The 15,694-nt window shown below is 38.3% G+C and overlaps 4 protein-coding genes, 3 non-coding genes and 1 pseudogene across 9 annotated transcripts; 7 read left to right on the top strand and 1 right to left on the bottom strand.

Moving 5' to 3' along the window:
• Nucleotides 1-915: 915 nt before the first annotated feature.
• LOC125215774 (GEM-like protein 4) lies at nt 916-2,150 on the top strand. The gene is made up of 4 exons (XM_048117315.2): nt 916-1,151; nt 1,239-1,319; nt 1,418-1,683; nt 1,772-2,150. Exons 1-4 carry the CDS (start codon nt 989-991, stop codon nt 1,973-1,975), a joined length of 714 nt encoding a protein of 237 aa, XP_047973272.1. The 5' UTR covers nt 916-988; the 3' UTR covers nt 1,976-2,150.
• Nucleotides 2,151-2,347: 197 nt separating this feature from the next.
• Nucleotides 2,348-2,543, top strand: LOC125217280 (U2 spliceosomal RNA). The gene has a single exon (XR_007175694.2). It is a non-coding gene; the product is annotated as a U2 spliceosomal RNA (small nuclear RNA).
• Nucleotides 2,544-3,968: 1,425 nt separating this feature from the next.
• LOC125215773 (uncharacterized) lies at nt 3,969-5,261 on the top strand. The gene is made up of 2 exons (XM_048117313.2): nt 3,969-4,797; nt 4,904-5,261. Exons 1-2 carry the CDS (start codon nt 3,986-3,988, stop codon nt 5,157-5,159), a joined length of 1,068 nt encoding a protein of 355 aa, XP_047973270.2. The 5' UTR covers nt 3,969-3,985; the 3' UTR covers nt 5,160-5,261.
• A 1,856-nt stretch (nt 5,262-7,117) lies between these two features.
• LOC125211099 (GEM-like protein 7) lies at nt 7,118-8,424 on the top strand. Its single transcript, XM_048110792.2, has 4 exons — nt 7,118-7,408; nt 7,489-7,569; nt 7,694-7,971; nt 8,054-8,424. Exons 1-4 carry the CDS (start codon nt 7,234-7,236, stop codon nt 8,234-8,236), a joined length of 717 nt encoding a protein of 238 aa, XP_047966749.1. The 5' UTR covers nt 7,118-7,233; the 3' UTR covers nt 8,237-8,424.
• LOC125211098 (uncharacterized) lies at nt 7,832-11,737 on the bottom strand. 3 transcript variants are annotated; one of them, XM_089066326.1, is made up of 5 exons: nt 10,914-11,737; nt 10,657-10,760; nt 9,718-10,141; nt 8,689-8,820; nt 7,832-7,950 (listed from the first exon to the last, which is right to left on the bottom strand). In XM_089066326.1, exons 1-4 carry the CDS (start codon nt 11,646-11,648, stop codon nt 8,710-8,712), a joined length of 1,374 nt encoding a protein of 457 aa, XP_088922452.1. In that variant the 5' UTR covers nt 11,649-11,737; the 3' UTR covers nt 7,832-7,950; nt 8,689-8,709. The 3 variants fall into 3 exon arrangements, with proteins under 3 accessions (XP_088922452.1, XP_047966746.1, XP_047966745.1); XM_048110789.2 differs by lacking the exon at nt 7,832-7,950 and having other exon boundaries at nt 8,509-8,820; XM_048110788.2 differs by lacking the exons at nt 7,832-7,950; nt 8,689-8,820 and having other exon boundaries at nt 9,117-10,141.
• Nucleotides 8,681-8,841, top strand: LOC125217169 (U1 spliceosomal RNA). The gene has a single exon (XR_007175589.1). It is a non-coding gene; the product is annotated as a U1 spliceosomal RNA (small nuclear RNA).
• LOC125217216 (U2 spliceosomal RNA) lies at nt 9,270-9,465 on the top strand. The gene has a single exon (XR_007175635.2). It is a non-coding gene; the product is annotated as a U2 spliceosomal RNA (small nuclear RNA).
• A 1,692-nt stretch (nt 11,738-13,429) lies between the features above and the next one.
• On the top strand, nt 13,430-15,428 carry LOC125210361 (putative cellulose synthase A catalytic subunit 1 [UDP-forming]; annotated as a pseudogene).
• The last annotated feature ends 266 nt before the right edge of the window (nt 15,429-15,694 follow it).

Here is a 15,694-nt window from a genome sequence, read left to right as displayed (position 1 = left end):
AAGTTGATGAGTTGCACGTGGAGAGATGATCTACTAAACATTTTATTTTTCCTACCCGGCTAAGCAATACTCTATCAAGTATAGTATTTATAATAGTAGGCATAATACACGTTAAAATTTTTGAATGATATATATACATAGTAAAATAGATATAGATATAAATATGACAGTAAGGTTAAAGGCAAATTTTGTACCAATTCTGACCTTTGGCAAATGTAGGAGTTAGAAGTGATGACGTGGTGGATGCATGCCAACTCAGGAAAGTTGTCTTTCCACATCTTCATGTATAAACCCAATCTCCTAAATTCAATTGGCATATCTTAATATGGTCTACTTCCTTTACCTACGTCACCCATTATGTAACCCCACTTTATATTAGACTGTTTTATGAAATGGTATTTTTTTAATAATTGTGGATATTATTTCTGCAATCTATAGGGTGGCTTACAATTCTTCTTTTACTGCTATGGAGTACTATATATAGCTTCTCGTCAAATATAAATGCCATTAGATTTGAATAATTTTCCATTAAAAAAGTGAAATTCTAACTACACTTCATGAAAAATTATGCAAATGTCATTTGAAGTCAACAAATAAAGTTTGTATGATGCATGTGATTTGGGACTAATCTAGTCAATTCAGATAGAGTAGGGTATTTTCAACATGTTCTTGGCAAAAATGTGTAAAAATAACTTTCCACCTATGTACTAAGTATTGCAACATGGGCAGCACACCATCAACCAACAAAAAAAGAAATCAAGATAGGGAGAATGTTCAAAAGATTGTTTGGAGATTTAAGGAGTATATTATATCATACCTTTGCTTTTGTATTTGGTGACACAAAGCTGACTCATGTGTCCAACACAACCCTCCTTCATTCACCTATAAATAAGCTATTATGCCTCAGAAGTTTGCATCACACCTCATTTTTCAATACTTCATATCAACTCATCACATTTCACTAATTAAGCAAAAACAAGAAAGGAGAATGGAGCTACAACTACAACACTACCAATCAAGAAGTGGGAAGCAAAATGTGTATGGAGTTAAATTCAACTCAAAAGATTATAGATATTCATCTAAAACATATTTGCCTGATCCCACTGCTCACCAATATCAAATCCTTCCTTCTCCTACCAAAATCAGACACAGTATGCATTCTAATTTCTTCATAATCCCTATTTCAAATTTTTTACTATTTTGAAAGTCTTGTTAATGGGTTTATGGTTTTGGTGCAGGTAGAATCAATTCAGCCATCACCAAAGCTGTCAAACTCAGAGAAAGCCTACACATTTTTGCACAAGGCATCCGAGAGCATGGTAATTACATACAAAAATTAGTACTAAAAGAGAATACACAAAAAGTGTGTTGATAAAATTTTCTGATCCAAAAATGTTTTCATTATACTACCCCACAGTGAAAATAGGACCAAAGTTTAGCGAGACGGTGAAAGGAAAGCTGAGACTAGGGGCAAGAATCCTTGAGGTTGGAGGGGTTGAAAAAGTGTTCATGAAGAATTTTGAGGTTGTGGATGGTGAGAAACTGTTTACTGCTTCTCAATGCTACTTATCGACCACGTCTGGACCCATAGCCGGACTACTCTTTGTATCGAGCGAAAGAGTTGCTTTCTGCAGCGACCGATCCATCAAATTATCTTCTCCTAACATAAAACTACACTACAAGGTACTACCATATTTTCACTTGAATCCTATGGTTTGGTTTTGGTTAATTTGAGATGGAGATTTGATATAGTATAATGATGCATGTGTAGGTAATGATCCCTTTGAGGAAAATAAAGAGAGCAGTTGAGAGTGAGAATGTGAAGAAACCGCGACAAAAATATGTTGAGATAGTGACGGAGGACAACTTCGACTTCTGGTTCATGGGATTTTTCAACCATCAAAGAACGTTGAGACATTTGCAGCAGGCAATCCATCAAGCCAGGAGAGACTTTTGGGCAACAGAGATAGTATAAGAGTGTCGTTCGTTATTGTCGGGTTTTCGTCATTTTATTTCAATTTTCTCCTTAGTACTAGGATGTACAAAAGTAGGTTGGTGTATAGTGTGATGAATTTGTGACTAGAGCTCTTTTTAGTCTCATCCTTTGAGACTCCAAAAATGGAGAGGCAAAGGTAGAAGAAATTTGATCATGAATCACTCCTTTGTGCAATATGGTTGAACAATTAATGTTACTACTATAATATCATGAGATCTACCTAATGAATTTGTTTATGGGATGAGATATTTAGCAAATAGAAAACTCGCTTACGCCCTCCCATATCGGAGACTAAAGATGGATTTGATAGACAAATTCCAATAAAACAGGCATGATTTGATGAATTAAAGCATACCTTTCTCGGCCTTTTGGCTAAGATCAAGTGTAGTATCTGTTCTTATCAGTTTAATATCTGACATGTGAGTCATTGACTCACACGATATTAAATTTATTTTTTGAGGGGAAGAGCCCATCATGGTAGCTTGCTGCCTGGGCTTTCGAGTGTCGCCTTGGCGTTGCACTACTGCCATGGTTTGGCGCACCCCACCCAATTCTTAGTTTAAATTTTGTTTTTCTGTGCTCAGTTAGTACTTAAATAAATGTTTTGGATGGAAGAAACGACGTGGCAATGAATGTTTTCTCTGCGCACCCCACCCAATTCATTCGCCATTCCTTTTTCGACATTCTCCTTCCGAACAGATCCTCCTCCCTGTGCCACAGCTTTAGCACTTAAAAGGAGGAAGTTCCCGGGGCTGCAAGAGAGCTCCGCCAACGGATGGCTCCTAATTGCCGCCGTACAGTGCTGCTCTTTGTCCACCACGTGAGCGTCTTTACCTTCCTCCATTGATGTAATTTTCCACAAAGATGGAGTGGCGGCAGGTTAGAACTTTAGCAAGGAGACGGCTATGGATCGGAGATGTTTGCATCTCTGGCGCTGTCTCGACGACGGTGGCGGCGGTATAGCCTTCGTGAAGAGCTCGACAAGAAAGAGCATGAAGAGTGTGGTCCACAAAAGATGCTTACGTGGAATTAAAATTTATTATTTTATTAGTTAATACACAAATGTTGGTGTAATTTTGATTGCCACGTGAGCTTTAATTTGCCATATGTGTTTTGATTTGGGATATTGGGGAAAAATAAAAAATATCAAAAGTTCATGTATTTATATTCAAATTTTAAAGTTTTGGGGAAAAACCAAAAAAAGCTCAAAGTTCATGTATTTATAGGCAAATAACCCTATATTTTTTAATAAGTACTCTCTCTGTTCTATAATAGTGGAACCATTTTTCTATAAGTCCATAACACAATTTTTTTTTAAGTAGTGTGCCGGAAAGAAACGTCTCCACTAATATGGAACGGAGGACGTACAATTTCATTAAGACGTTAATTTGTGTTTCTAAATATATCATCAACACTTAAAAAAACGTCTATGTTATTGGTGTCACAGCTAAAATTAGAGGACGCAAATGATAAACTTAATTTTTCATTAATTTAAGAACATTTTAGCGTCCTAAAATAATCTTATTTAAAATTTTCCAACTCTAGTATTTGCATCCTTACAAAATAGCTGTAGTGTTTAATTGAAGTATGCGGACTATTAATTGAATTTCTATTATTACCGTAATTTAAAATTGAAGTATATTAATTAAACTTCTATATTACCGTAATTTAAGTTTGAAAATAACATTAATTTAGACGTCATGTACCCTTCAAATTTTAAATTGAGAGATAAATAATGTCTGTTATAATTTCAAATTTCCCGTAATTGAGAGCGAAAATGGGAAAAATAATTTAAAAAACAAAGACAAGAAAACGGCACTCATCTTCTCCGAATCGACGCAAACCCCAAAAATTGCAGAATTCGTCACACCACTCCACCAACAGCCACCACTCCAACCGTCGCATCTCCGCCACCTATATATCCCCACCCACACACAATGCCGTCCCCACTCACCCCCTCAACTCCCCATCAATCACCGAGACGGAAAAATGGAAGGCGCCGCCATGAAAAGCCACTCCTTCTTCCCCCTGGAGACCTGCCCCCACGTCCCCGACGACGCCTTCCGCCAGTTCCACAGCATCGACCGCGACCTCTACGCCCTCCTCACCCGCGCCCTCCGCCGCGACCCCCTCGAGTCCGTCCATGTCATCGCCTTCCTCATGTGGCTCGAGCGCGAGTGCGCCGACTCCACCCTCATCAAGCGCGTCTCCTCCCTCCCCCCTCTCCTCGTCAACGCCGCCGCCGCCGAGGCCGCCGCCTGCGTCAAGTGCATCGAGTCCGACCACTTCATCGCCGGCCCCGACGACGGCGCCAAGCTCCTCTCCGAGCTCCTCAACATCCCCTCCGGCGTCAGCCTCCGCTTCCTCCACGACAACCGCATCACGGTCCACCGAAGCGTCGCCAAGATCACGAATACCGTCTGCTGGCGCGCCCTCGGCGACCTCATCGGCCCCGTGGCGCCGCCTCCCATGCAATTGCTGTACAATCCGTACGCTGGATTGGCAGCGCATGGGGTGGTGGTCCCACCTCATTCGCCTCCGCTGCCAGTGGCAGCGAATGTGAATGTGATGGGACTACCCCAGCTGCACGTGCCAGATGCAGCCGGGGTATTCCCGCCTTTTGACGTGGCAGCGCAGAGGCTGATGGTGGGGCACGAGTTGGGGAATTTGGTGGCTAAGAATTTGAATTTCAACGATAGCAAAGTGGAGAAAGAGGTGTCGCCAGATGACCGTACGATCTTCTTGACGTTTTCGAAAGGGTATCCTACTACTGAAGAGGAGGTTCGGGAATATTTCACTAGGTATATAATACATATATACGTCAAAATATAATTTATTGATATATACATTATAGAATTAACGATGATTATAAAGACGTAATGTGATGATGTTTTTTTGGTATTGTAGGAGATTTGGGGATTTTATAGAGGATGTGATAATGCAAGAGGTGGTGGATGAGCAGCCGTTGTATGCGAAGATGGTGGCGAAGTCGGCAGCGGTGATTGATGGTATAGTTGAGGGGAACAAGGCTAAGTATTCGATAAATGGGAAGCATGTGTGGGCAAGGAAGTATGTGAAGAAGCCGCCGCAGCAGAGGTCGCCGCCCAAGGGGGAGGCTTCTGGTTCTGGTTCTTCTCCGACGCTGCCAAAGAAATTAGCTTGAATTTGAGGGATTTTTTTTTATATACTTACAGTGTATTTATTGTTTCTGTTGATTACAGTGTGTTTTGTAAGAGGATAATAATATATTTATAATACCATTACTTATGTGCTAACTTATTGAGTTTTCGAAGATATTCTGAAGGTAAATGCTTTCTTTGCATGGGAGAATCAAAGGGGTGTTATGGAAACATGGATTATTCATTGGAATCTTGATATTTATAAATAAACTAATGTTGCGTACACTTTCCACAGAGCTAAATTAAATGGGTGAGATTAGAAAGGAACCATGGCTTAGGTTGACAATGACCCTCTAATGAATTATGGATCATACTCATACACAAATATCATGACTTTCTCCCACATCGAGAATGTACCTAAAAGAGATGTTGGAGGTTTTCTATATACTCATATACAAATAAAATCAAGGACCTCTATTTCCTCTTCTTACACGTGAACAGATCAATGATTAATTAATAAAGCTCATGGCCTAAGTTGGCAACCTCTATTGCACTTTAGAGTGACGCTTGTCTAAGAATAGCCCCTAATAGTTGGGCCTACGTTGTATTTGGTGTTAAATGAGCCTGCGTTGGCCAAGCCCTTAAATGATTAATTATTTAAATGACTTGTAATTAAACGAGATTGTTAAAAATAAAATACATGTACTGGATCTTAGTTATAAAAAGAATATAGTAATAATACAAAAATAATAAAGAATGTAAACAAAAGTGAAAGAGAGATAAAATGATTTTTTCAATTAAATTTATAATTTTAGTTTTTATAATTAATATATTTAAAAATTCTATAATATTTTTTATTGTACGTCCAATTTTACATAAAGAGAAAGAGATATAGATAGATGATTTAACATAAAGTAATTGAAAATATGAAATGAAAAATATCATTACACGTATGGAAAAATATCATTTGGTATCTTGAGGCAATTTTTCGTGGCAAATAGGTCAAATAATAAAAAAGTAGCATGAATGAGATGATAAATAACTAAATAAGTGGAGGCTCACTGAGACTAATAACTTCTAAATGAAAAATAGTGATTTTTTTTTGGTTTACAACAAGAATCGCAAGGCGACTTTTAGTGGATCCCACAACTGATCTTCACGTATGGCATATGGATGGTATCTATCATCAACTAACTTTGACTTCATAATATATCAACACTTCAAACATGGGCAGAACGCATCAAAACAAAAGGTGTTAACTAAGACAAAACAAGTAATAAGGCGGTCGGCTATATAAGTTTGTCCGTAAAATTTACATCATCCATCTGAATAGAAAATAAAATAAAGAGAATGATGAAATTACAAAGTTAATTTGTGTTTCTTGCAATTTGGAAAAAATAATGACGCAGTGAATAGTGATGCTTCATTGTATAGGTTATGAGTTGGGTGACCCAACTTTGTATATATTTCTACAGACAATTGATAATTGATCTGTCAACTGAAACTTAGAGAAAAAACTTATATGCATAAAGAAAGTGGTGATGACTTGCACGTGGGTGATGATCCATGCTACACATTTTCAATTTCTTATCTGTCTATGAAATACTACGTCGTACGTGTACATTATTTAAAATAATAAGTACAAGAATATATTGGATGATGATAATAATAGAGAGAAAGGATGGAAGTTAGAGGTATGTATTGTGGCCTTTGGAAGTTACAAGAGGCAGTCCTAAAAGTGAGGAAGTGGTTTGTTGCATCACAAAGTATAGATGGCACCTCAGGAGATTAGTCCTTTCCACATCTCCACTTATCAATCAATCTTTAGTTACCTATTCACTTTATTACTATATGAATGTATCAAGTCCTGCTCAACATGGTCAGCACTCCAGCAACAAAGCAACTTCAAATGAGTGTGATCCATTTTGTTCAAAAGGATTGATTGGAAATTAATATATTAACTTCTACATATATCATATCTTCACTTTTAGTACTTGGGTGATGTGATGACACAAAGCTGAGTCATGCATCAAACTAGGTAGCCCCCTTCTTCCTTCCTTCCTCCCTTCACTTATAAATACCTTCAAATAATTACATCAATTCAACAAACCACACAGAATGGAGCTACAACACAACCTGTTAAGACATGTGAAGCAAAATGTGTATGAAAAACAAGTCATAGGAGTCCCAATCACCTCACAGGATTACAGATATTGGATTACCAACTCTGCTCAAACATATTTGTCTGATCATCAATACCAAATTCTGCCTCCTCCCTCCAAAACCAGACGTAGTAAGCTTCAATCTTTCTTCATAAACCCTATTTTCCACAATTTTAACTCTTGTTAATGTGGTTTATGGGTTGTGGTGCAGGTAGAGTGAATTCAGCTACCAATAAAGTTGTCAAATTCAGACAAAACCTACACATTTTTGCTCAAGGAATCCGAGAACATGGTAATTACTAGTTACATGAAAAATATTGTTAAAAGAATTAAAAATATACTATATGAGTTTGATACCATAATAGTAGTACTATTAGTCCATGTTGTGATATATTTGTACTATCTTACTTTTACAGTGCGATTAGGACCAAAATTAAGTGAGACAGTGAAAGGAAAGTTGAGGTTAGGGGCAAGAATCCTTCATGTTGGTGGACTCCACAAAATCTTCATCAACAACTTCAACATCATAGATGGTGAAAAACTATTTACCGCTTCTCAATGCTATCTGTCAACGACAGCAGGGCCGATAGCCGGACTCTTGTTTGTTTCGAGTGAGAGAGTTGGTTTTTGCAGTGACAGATCCATCAAAATATATTCTCCTCCTAATGAAAAGCTTATAAAACAACATTACAAGGTAGATCATTAGATTGTTATGTTGCAATTGTTATCCTAATTCCTATGTATAGATGGAGAGTGAATATAGTTTGATGATGCAGGTGATAATCCCTCTAGCCAAAATAAAGAGAGCTGTTGAAAGTGAGAATGTGAAAAACCCGAGGCAGAAATACGTGGAGATAGTGACAGAGGACAATTTTGAATTTTGGTTCATGGGATTTCTTAACCATCAAAGAACGTTGAGACATTTGCAGAATGCAATCAATCCATCAGGCCTCAAATAAGACGAATGTATCGTTTTTTCATTTCCTGCTTAGCACTGGGATGTAAAAAATAGGTTTATATATTAGACTCTTTTCTGTTTCATCCTGTGAAACTTATATCAGATATATGGTGCAAAAACATGATAGTGATAAAACAATGAGTCATTTGTGCAATAATCTTCATCAATGTGGTTTATGTATATAGAGAAAAGATTCTAAATTTTAATTGCTGTTCAATAAAATATATGCATAATTTGTTAAAGACTTCCATATGAAACATAATCTCTACTACATAAAATAAAGGGCTTGTTCTTAATTACTTGCCTTAACCCTGTTTACATATATCAATGTAAGAAAATAGAACATGAAGAAAACATACTATACTTTATCTCCCACATGGAGATAATACAAAAAGGATGTTGGAGGATTGGCATATAAAATAAAATGAAGGGACCACTTTTTTACATACTTACCTGGACGGGGTCAATGGGCGATCAATTAGGCTCATGGCCTAGGTTAGCAACTTCCATTGCACTTTGGAGGGGTGCTTGCTTAAGGTCGGCCCAAGAGGTCGAGCCTGCGTCGTAATTTGTGGGAGAGTGGGCCTGCGTTCGCGCGGCCCCTATCAAGTTCTGAATAAAGTTTTAAATGAATAATAAAGGGTGCAGTATTTTCTATTGAGTTCTAACTTCCAATTTTAGTTTTTTGAATAAAAATTTAATATAGTTCAAAATCTGATATATTCAAAACATGTTACGCATTATATCCCATATTCAAGAATTTAGATTATCAAAGATTTGATGAAACCTAATATTCATGGGAAATGCCCTATAAAATCATTATCTGCAATGAAACACAAGCGTTAGTGATTCACATTTGGTTGTACATAAAGTATGTGAAAGACAGCAACTTAATCCACATTAATTCCTAAACTAAAAATAAATGCTTCTATAAAAAAATACAGTGCATATAAATATCATCCCACACCGAAACATCTAAACTGCATATCCGCAGACAATGCATAATAAATACAGAATCAATTGATGTAACAAGCATACCTTTCTCGGCCTTTTGGCTAAGATCAAGTGTAGTATCTGTTCTTATCAGTTTAATATCTGATATGTGAGTCATTGACTCACACGATATTAAATTTATTTTTTGAGGGGGAGAGCCCATCACGGTAGCTTGCTGCCTGGGCTTTCAAGTGTCGCCTTGGCGTTGCACTACTGCCATGGCTTGGCGCACCCCACCCAATTCAAAGTTAAAATTCTTGATTAATCACATAGATTGTCTTGTTGATTCACTCGTGAGAAAATCGCATCAACTTAAGATGGTTACAATGATTAATCTTTTCAGGAATGTGCTACCAGAGAATAGGATTTGATCGCATTAACTATTTTCTCCATTTCCATTCCACGACTACCCTTAACCAAAACAACATCATCACAATGCAAATAATCCAAAATTCTGGGAGCAAGACTCTCAGAATCATAAGCGCATACCAAGTTCACATGCCGACCAAGCATCAAGTTATCAGCCGCCACTATAAACCTCTTCCCAACTATCACGATCAGATCAACGCAAGCGTCAAGGCAATGCAACAGAACCAACTCATGTAATTTGATTTCTGTCTGACCAAGTTCAAGCATGTCCCCCAGAATGGCAACTCTCTTACCGCTGCAGTCAACTGCTTTCAATGTGTCGATTGCACTCCTTGTGCTAACGGGGCTAGCATTGTAAACATCGTTTATAATTTTGATACCATTTGCAGTAACTTCAAGCTCAGACCTCCCTTCGACAGGGACGAATGCTGACAAGGATTTTCCCACTAAAGCAAGAGGGATCCCCATGGATGTCGCAACAGCAGCTGCTGCACATGCATTCAACGCTAAATGCTGTCCCGGGCTTGACATGACGAATTTGACCCTGGATATTTCCATCAAGCCAGTAAATACAACTGAGTAGGCAAAAAAGGCTTAACAACCACCAATACTATAAACTAAGAGAAACAGTTGAAAAGCTAAAGGAAACTTCACAGAAAGCAACAAGAGAGAAACAAAACAACATTTATAAAAGAGCTTGCATCATTACTTAAGTATGGAGCTTCAACTCTGAGACACTATGACAACTTAGAATTTCAAGATGAAATATATTACTACTTCCTTTAATGACCATATTTGGTAATCAAAGGTGAAAAGAAAGTTTGCTTATGGCATTGCAGCCACTTCAAAATTGCATTGCTAAGTATAGTTTGGGAATGTTTTGATGCTATTGGAACACAACATGGATTGATCAAAAAGCAAGGCCACAACTCACAATGAGATCTACACTGCCTAAGTTTCATAGAAAAAAGTGCACGAGGAAGCTGTATTTCTTTCTCGCATGCTACCATCTACATTTGAGTTGTGAAGAGAAAAATGCATTTTCATTACGAAGCTTACTTTTCTTCATTATTTTCCAAAACAACCTCTACTTTGTGACCCCCTTCGACACTTTTCACTGACACTAAGCGAACATCAGAGCCTTGTCTACGACCAAAGAGCACCTGGAAGAAAGACGAAAAAGCAAGTGATGCAGTCAAACTCAAGATGCTTAGGTGCCACAAAGGTATAGGAACAAATATTCTTTAACTTGGCATGCTAGCTGTAATTCAATCTAACATGATTCAATAACAAGATTCGAACCCGGGGTTTATCACCTTCTTAACACCCAGAGGAAGAGGAAGGCTCATAACAAGAGGATCATCAGCATTCAAAACACAGACATCACCAGGCCCTGCATCCCTCAAAATCTCCCCTTTCGCAGCCGAAACCTCCACTAAACTCGAGAAATTTCCCAAATGAGAAGCACCTACATTCAGAATCACCCTCACATTAGGCCTACAAACCCTAGCAAGCTCCAAGATTTCCCCTTTCCCGCTCATCCCCAACTCCAACACCCCAAACGCCGCATCCCTCGGCATCCCCACGAGCGACAATGCAGCCCCAATTTCATTATTCCAGTTTCGCGGGCTCTGATAGACCGACCCGCCACTCTCGAGAGCCAATGCCACCATAGCCCTGGTGGTGGTCTTGCCCACGCTGCCCGTCAGCCCAATCAAGCAGCCGTCAAACCTATTCCGCGCGAAAACCGCCAATTTTTGCAGCGCGCCTAATGTGGTGCCGCGCACTTGGACAAAACCTGAGTCCCAATCTTCGCAGACGCGGTTGGCGATTACGCCGGCGGCCCCCTTGGCGGATAATTGAGGGGTTATGAAGGAGTGGGCGTCGAAGTTTTGGCCGACGAGGGGGAGAAACCATTGGCCGGGTTGAAGGGTGCGAGTGTCGGAGGAGATTGAACCGGGTTTGCCCCATTTCGTTATTTTGCCGTCGATGGCTTCTGCTATTTCCGGCGCTGTCCAAAGCGGAGGATTTGGCAGGCGGGAAACCATCATTTTTCGAATTCGATCAACTGTGCTTTTCCTTTACTTTCAACGAATTTTCAACGCGAATTACCATTTGATTGCCAAAGCTGTTTGTCTCGAATCACTGTAGAAGTAGTCTTGTCACATTATATGTTAGGTTTAAAAAGTTAGGTAATGTGAATATTAATTTTTTTTATTACTCCCTCCGTCCCATTAAAGATGACCCACTTTTCTTTTTGATTTGTCTCAATCAAGATGATCCATTACTTAAAGTGGAAACTTCTTTATCTCTACTTTATCCTCTCTCTTACTTTAATCTCTCCATTTAACACACAAAATAAAATTACATCAAATCTCGTGCCGTCCAAGAAATGAGTCATCTTCCTTGGGACGGAGGGAGTAATAAAATTGAAGTGAGAATGAGCTATTAAAATATTACTATTGGAAAGAGTATTGATCTGCTGGGCGACGCTGCGTGCGCGCCTGTGAGCGATTAGTGACGTGGCGGAGTCATAATTAGTTTTCTCTCCTCCTCTTAAATTCCCTCTCTCCTCTCTCCTCTCTCTTCGTTTCTTCTCTCTCCCCCCGTCTCCACTTCTATCCTCCTCATTTTCTATCTGCCATCAATTTTCTCATTCCCCTTCTTTTAAACGGAATAGCTTCCGCTTTACTGTCTCTATCCCCCTTTATCATTATGATTCCAGCAAATCTAAGCACTCAATGTTTTTCTCAAAATCTATTAATTTCGGCAATCCCAATTTTTTCATTCAACCGACTTCTCAATCATCTCATCCCCATCTGTAATTTTGCACCATGCCTTCGTTCTCTTTCTCACCAAATTCTCCAACCATATCAAGGAGCTTTTCACCATTGAATCAATACTTCAAACTATTTAATGTATCCAAATTGTTTCTTCAATTCCCGTGGACTTAATTTTGCATCTGTCAGAATTTATGCACTTAATGTTTTCATCAAAATGGGTTTCTTTAAATTTTCTTTCACTACAACACAAAAATTAGATTTTGCAATTATGTCCACTATAATAATAATCCTTTGTCTGTCTAAACTAAAGACTGAGAAATTGTTTTCCATGATCCAAAAAAAAAAATTTGCAGATACAAAAAGTAAGTTGTGGGAAGGAATAGGGGAATAGGGAAGATGATGATAAAATCTTGCAAGGACAACAAAGTATATCAAGTGAAGAAATTTTTACATGGCTCTAAAATTTCATAACAAAATTGATGGCAGATTGAAAATGAGAATGGACAGAGGAGAGGAGGAGAGAAGAAGAGACGAGGGAGAGAGAAGAAACGAGGAGAGAGGAGAGAGGAGAGAGGAAGAGAGGGAATTTAAGAGGAAGAGAGAAAACTAATTATGACTCCGCCACGTCACTAATCGCTCATAGGGCGCGCACATAGCGTCGCTCAGCAGATCAATACTCATTGGATAAATTTTGGTGTAAAATGATAAATATTAAAGAATGATAGGAAAAAAAAATTACTTTTGATAAAAAGTTATTATGGGAGAATAAATAAATAATAGTAGTACTAAATTGAAATATTAGTGAAACTTATTGTATATATGATGTAATATGACATCGCTGGTATGTGTTGTACATTTTTATAGGACAGACTAAAATAAAAAATATCTTTAATTCTATGAAAAAGAGTACTCCCTCTATAGTTGAATCGTATTCTTTTTTGTGAATCACGAGTTTCTTATTACTACTTGAAAAGAGTACATTTTTATAGGACATACAATGAGCTGTAAGTATTTCTTAACATATATATTTCCTGCAGCAAAGATATGAAGAATTTAAGGTCTAAATACATGCTCTTGTTGTAGAGGCTAAAACGATGCTTGAAGAAGGGTGTGTGATGAAAGATGGAACTACTTGGCCTGGAAACAACAAGCGGGATCATCGAGGAATAGTTCATGTATAGTTTTGGTCCCTAGTACGATACATACTTTCCAGTTTATCATCGGTCTCATAATTCTTTCTTTTACCCCTCAATTCAGTTCCTTCTAGGGAATATTGAGGATTCTCATACTAATGGAAATGAGCTACCTCGATTGGTTTATGTTTCTCGTATGAAGTGTCCTGAATTCCAGTTTCACAAGAAAGCCGGAGCTATGAATGCTCTGGTAGGTGATTTGTGATTGTTTTGCATGAAAAATTGGAAATGATCAATATTTTTTCATATTCTTCAACATTCTCTCGATTCTAGTAAGTTATAACCTATTTTTCATTATGCGCTTCATATTCGTCTGTCCGCTATCCTCACTAATGGAGCATATATTTTGAACGTCGATTTTGATCACTACTTCAACAATAGTAAAGCTTGTAAAGCAGCCATGTGTTTCATGATAGATCCTTCTTATAGAAGGAAGACTTGCTATGTTCAGTTTCCACAAAGTTTTGACGGCATTGACTTGCACGATAGATACACTAACTGCAACATTGTCTTTTTCGATGTACATGCCCTTTAATGTTTAGGAACAATCACTATGTGCTTCGTTGGTATATTTCTGAACCATGCATTATACTCCCTCCGTTCCATTCAAGATGGACACTTTTCCTTTTTTATTTGTCCCAATCAAGATGACCACTTTCCAATTTTGTAAATAACCTTCTCTCTCCTCTCCTCTCTCCTCATTAAAATATTCAACTATCTTTTTCCTCTCTACTTTATTCCACCTAACAACACTTCCTAAAATCTCGTGCCACTCAAGAATGTGGTCATCTTGCGTGGGACGGAGGGAGTAATAAATTTGTGTCTTTGTAGATCAACTTGAAAGGGGTGGATGGCCTTCAGGCCCCTTTTATGTTAGGACCGGGTGTTGCCTCAATAGACAAGCGTTGTATGGTTATGACCCTGTCTTAACCGAAGAGGATCTGCAACCAAATATTATCGTCAAGAGCTATTGTGGACCTAGGAAGAAGGAGAGACATGTCAATAAGAAAATACGTTGATATAGAAGACATCGAAAAAGGTGTGGAAGGTAGGTTCTTGTACTTGTGTCTTGTAAAAATCTGACTAAACTGAATGTATCAGAATTCGTAGAGGTTGATGCAATTGCTCTCTTGGCAGGATATGATGACCACAGGTCACTTCACATGAGCTTAGAGAAGCGATTCGGTCAGTCTCCCATCTTCGTAGCAGCCACCTTTATAGAAATGGGAGGCATACTGTATGTGGCAGATTATGATATTCTTATGAAAGAAGCTTGTCACGTCATTAGTTGTGGATACGAGGATAAGACCTAGTGGGGCGAAGAGGTATACCGTTTCACTTTATTTGTATTTTAAGCCCAATTTATGTTGTTTTTTTGGAAGTTGAGGTATTAACTTGGTTAAGCCTAATTTTTCCGCTTCAGATCGGGTGTATCTATGGTTCCATCACAGAAGATATTTTGATCGAGTTTAAGATGCACGCGCGTGGATGGATTTCCATCTACTACATGCCTCCTCGCCCGACATTCAAGTGTGCGACTCCTATATATCTTTCAGATCGTCTTAACCAGGTGCTTTGTTGGGCTATGGGCTCCATCCAGATTATGCTTGGCAGGCATTGCCCTATATGGTATGGCTACAACAGGAAACTGCAGATGTTGCAGAGGCTCGCGTATATTAACACCATCATGTACCCACTCACCTCAATCCCATTGGTCATTTATTGTGTTCTTCCCGATATATGTCTTCTTACCGACAAATTTATCATTCCCGATGTTAGTAACGAACACGATTTTGATCGGTCTTCTCATCTCGTGGGGATGAATATTGAATGTCAAAGTTGCTATATCTACTAAATTAAGTAATAGTTGCTAGATATTTTATCTTCCTCATAATCTATTCAAAATTCAATACCTCTTTAACTAGATGTCAATACTTATAAAAGTTTCAACTGGAATCTCAATGAAATTACAATGAAATATTTAACTAGATGTCAACACTTATAGAAGTTTCACTTGGAATCTCAATGAAACTATTCTAATTATGGAATCACCATAATCTACTCAAAATTCAATACCTCTTTAACTAGATGTCAACACTTATAGAAGTTTCAACTGGAATC

This window comes from Salvia hispanica, chromosome 3, assembly GCF_029641045.1.
Source record: "Salvia hispanica isolate PSC_SH4W2 chromosome 3, Shi_PSC_v1, whole genome shotgun sequence".
In the NCBI taxonomy this organism is placed as follows: domain Eukaryota; kingdom Viridiplantae; phylum Streptophyta; class Magnoliopsida; order Lamiales; family Lamiaceae; genus Salvia; species Salvia hispanica.
Note: the sequence above shows the minus strand (reverse complement) of the source record. Positions and strands in the feature narration are given on the sequence as shown.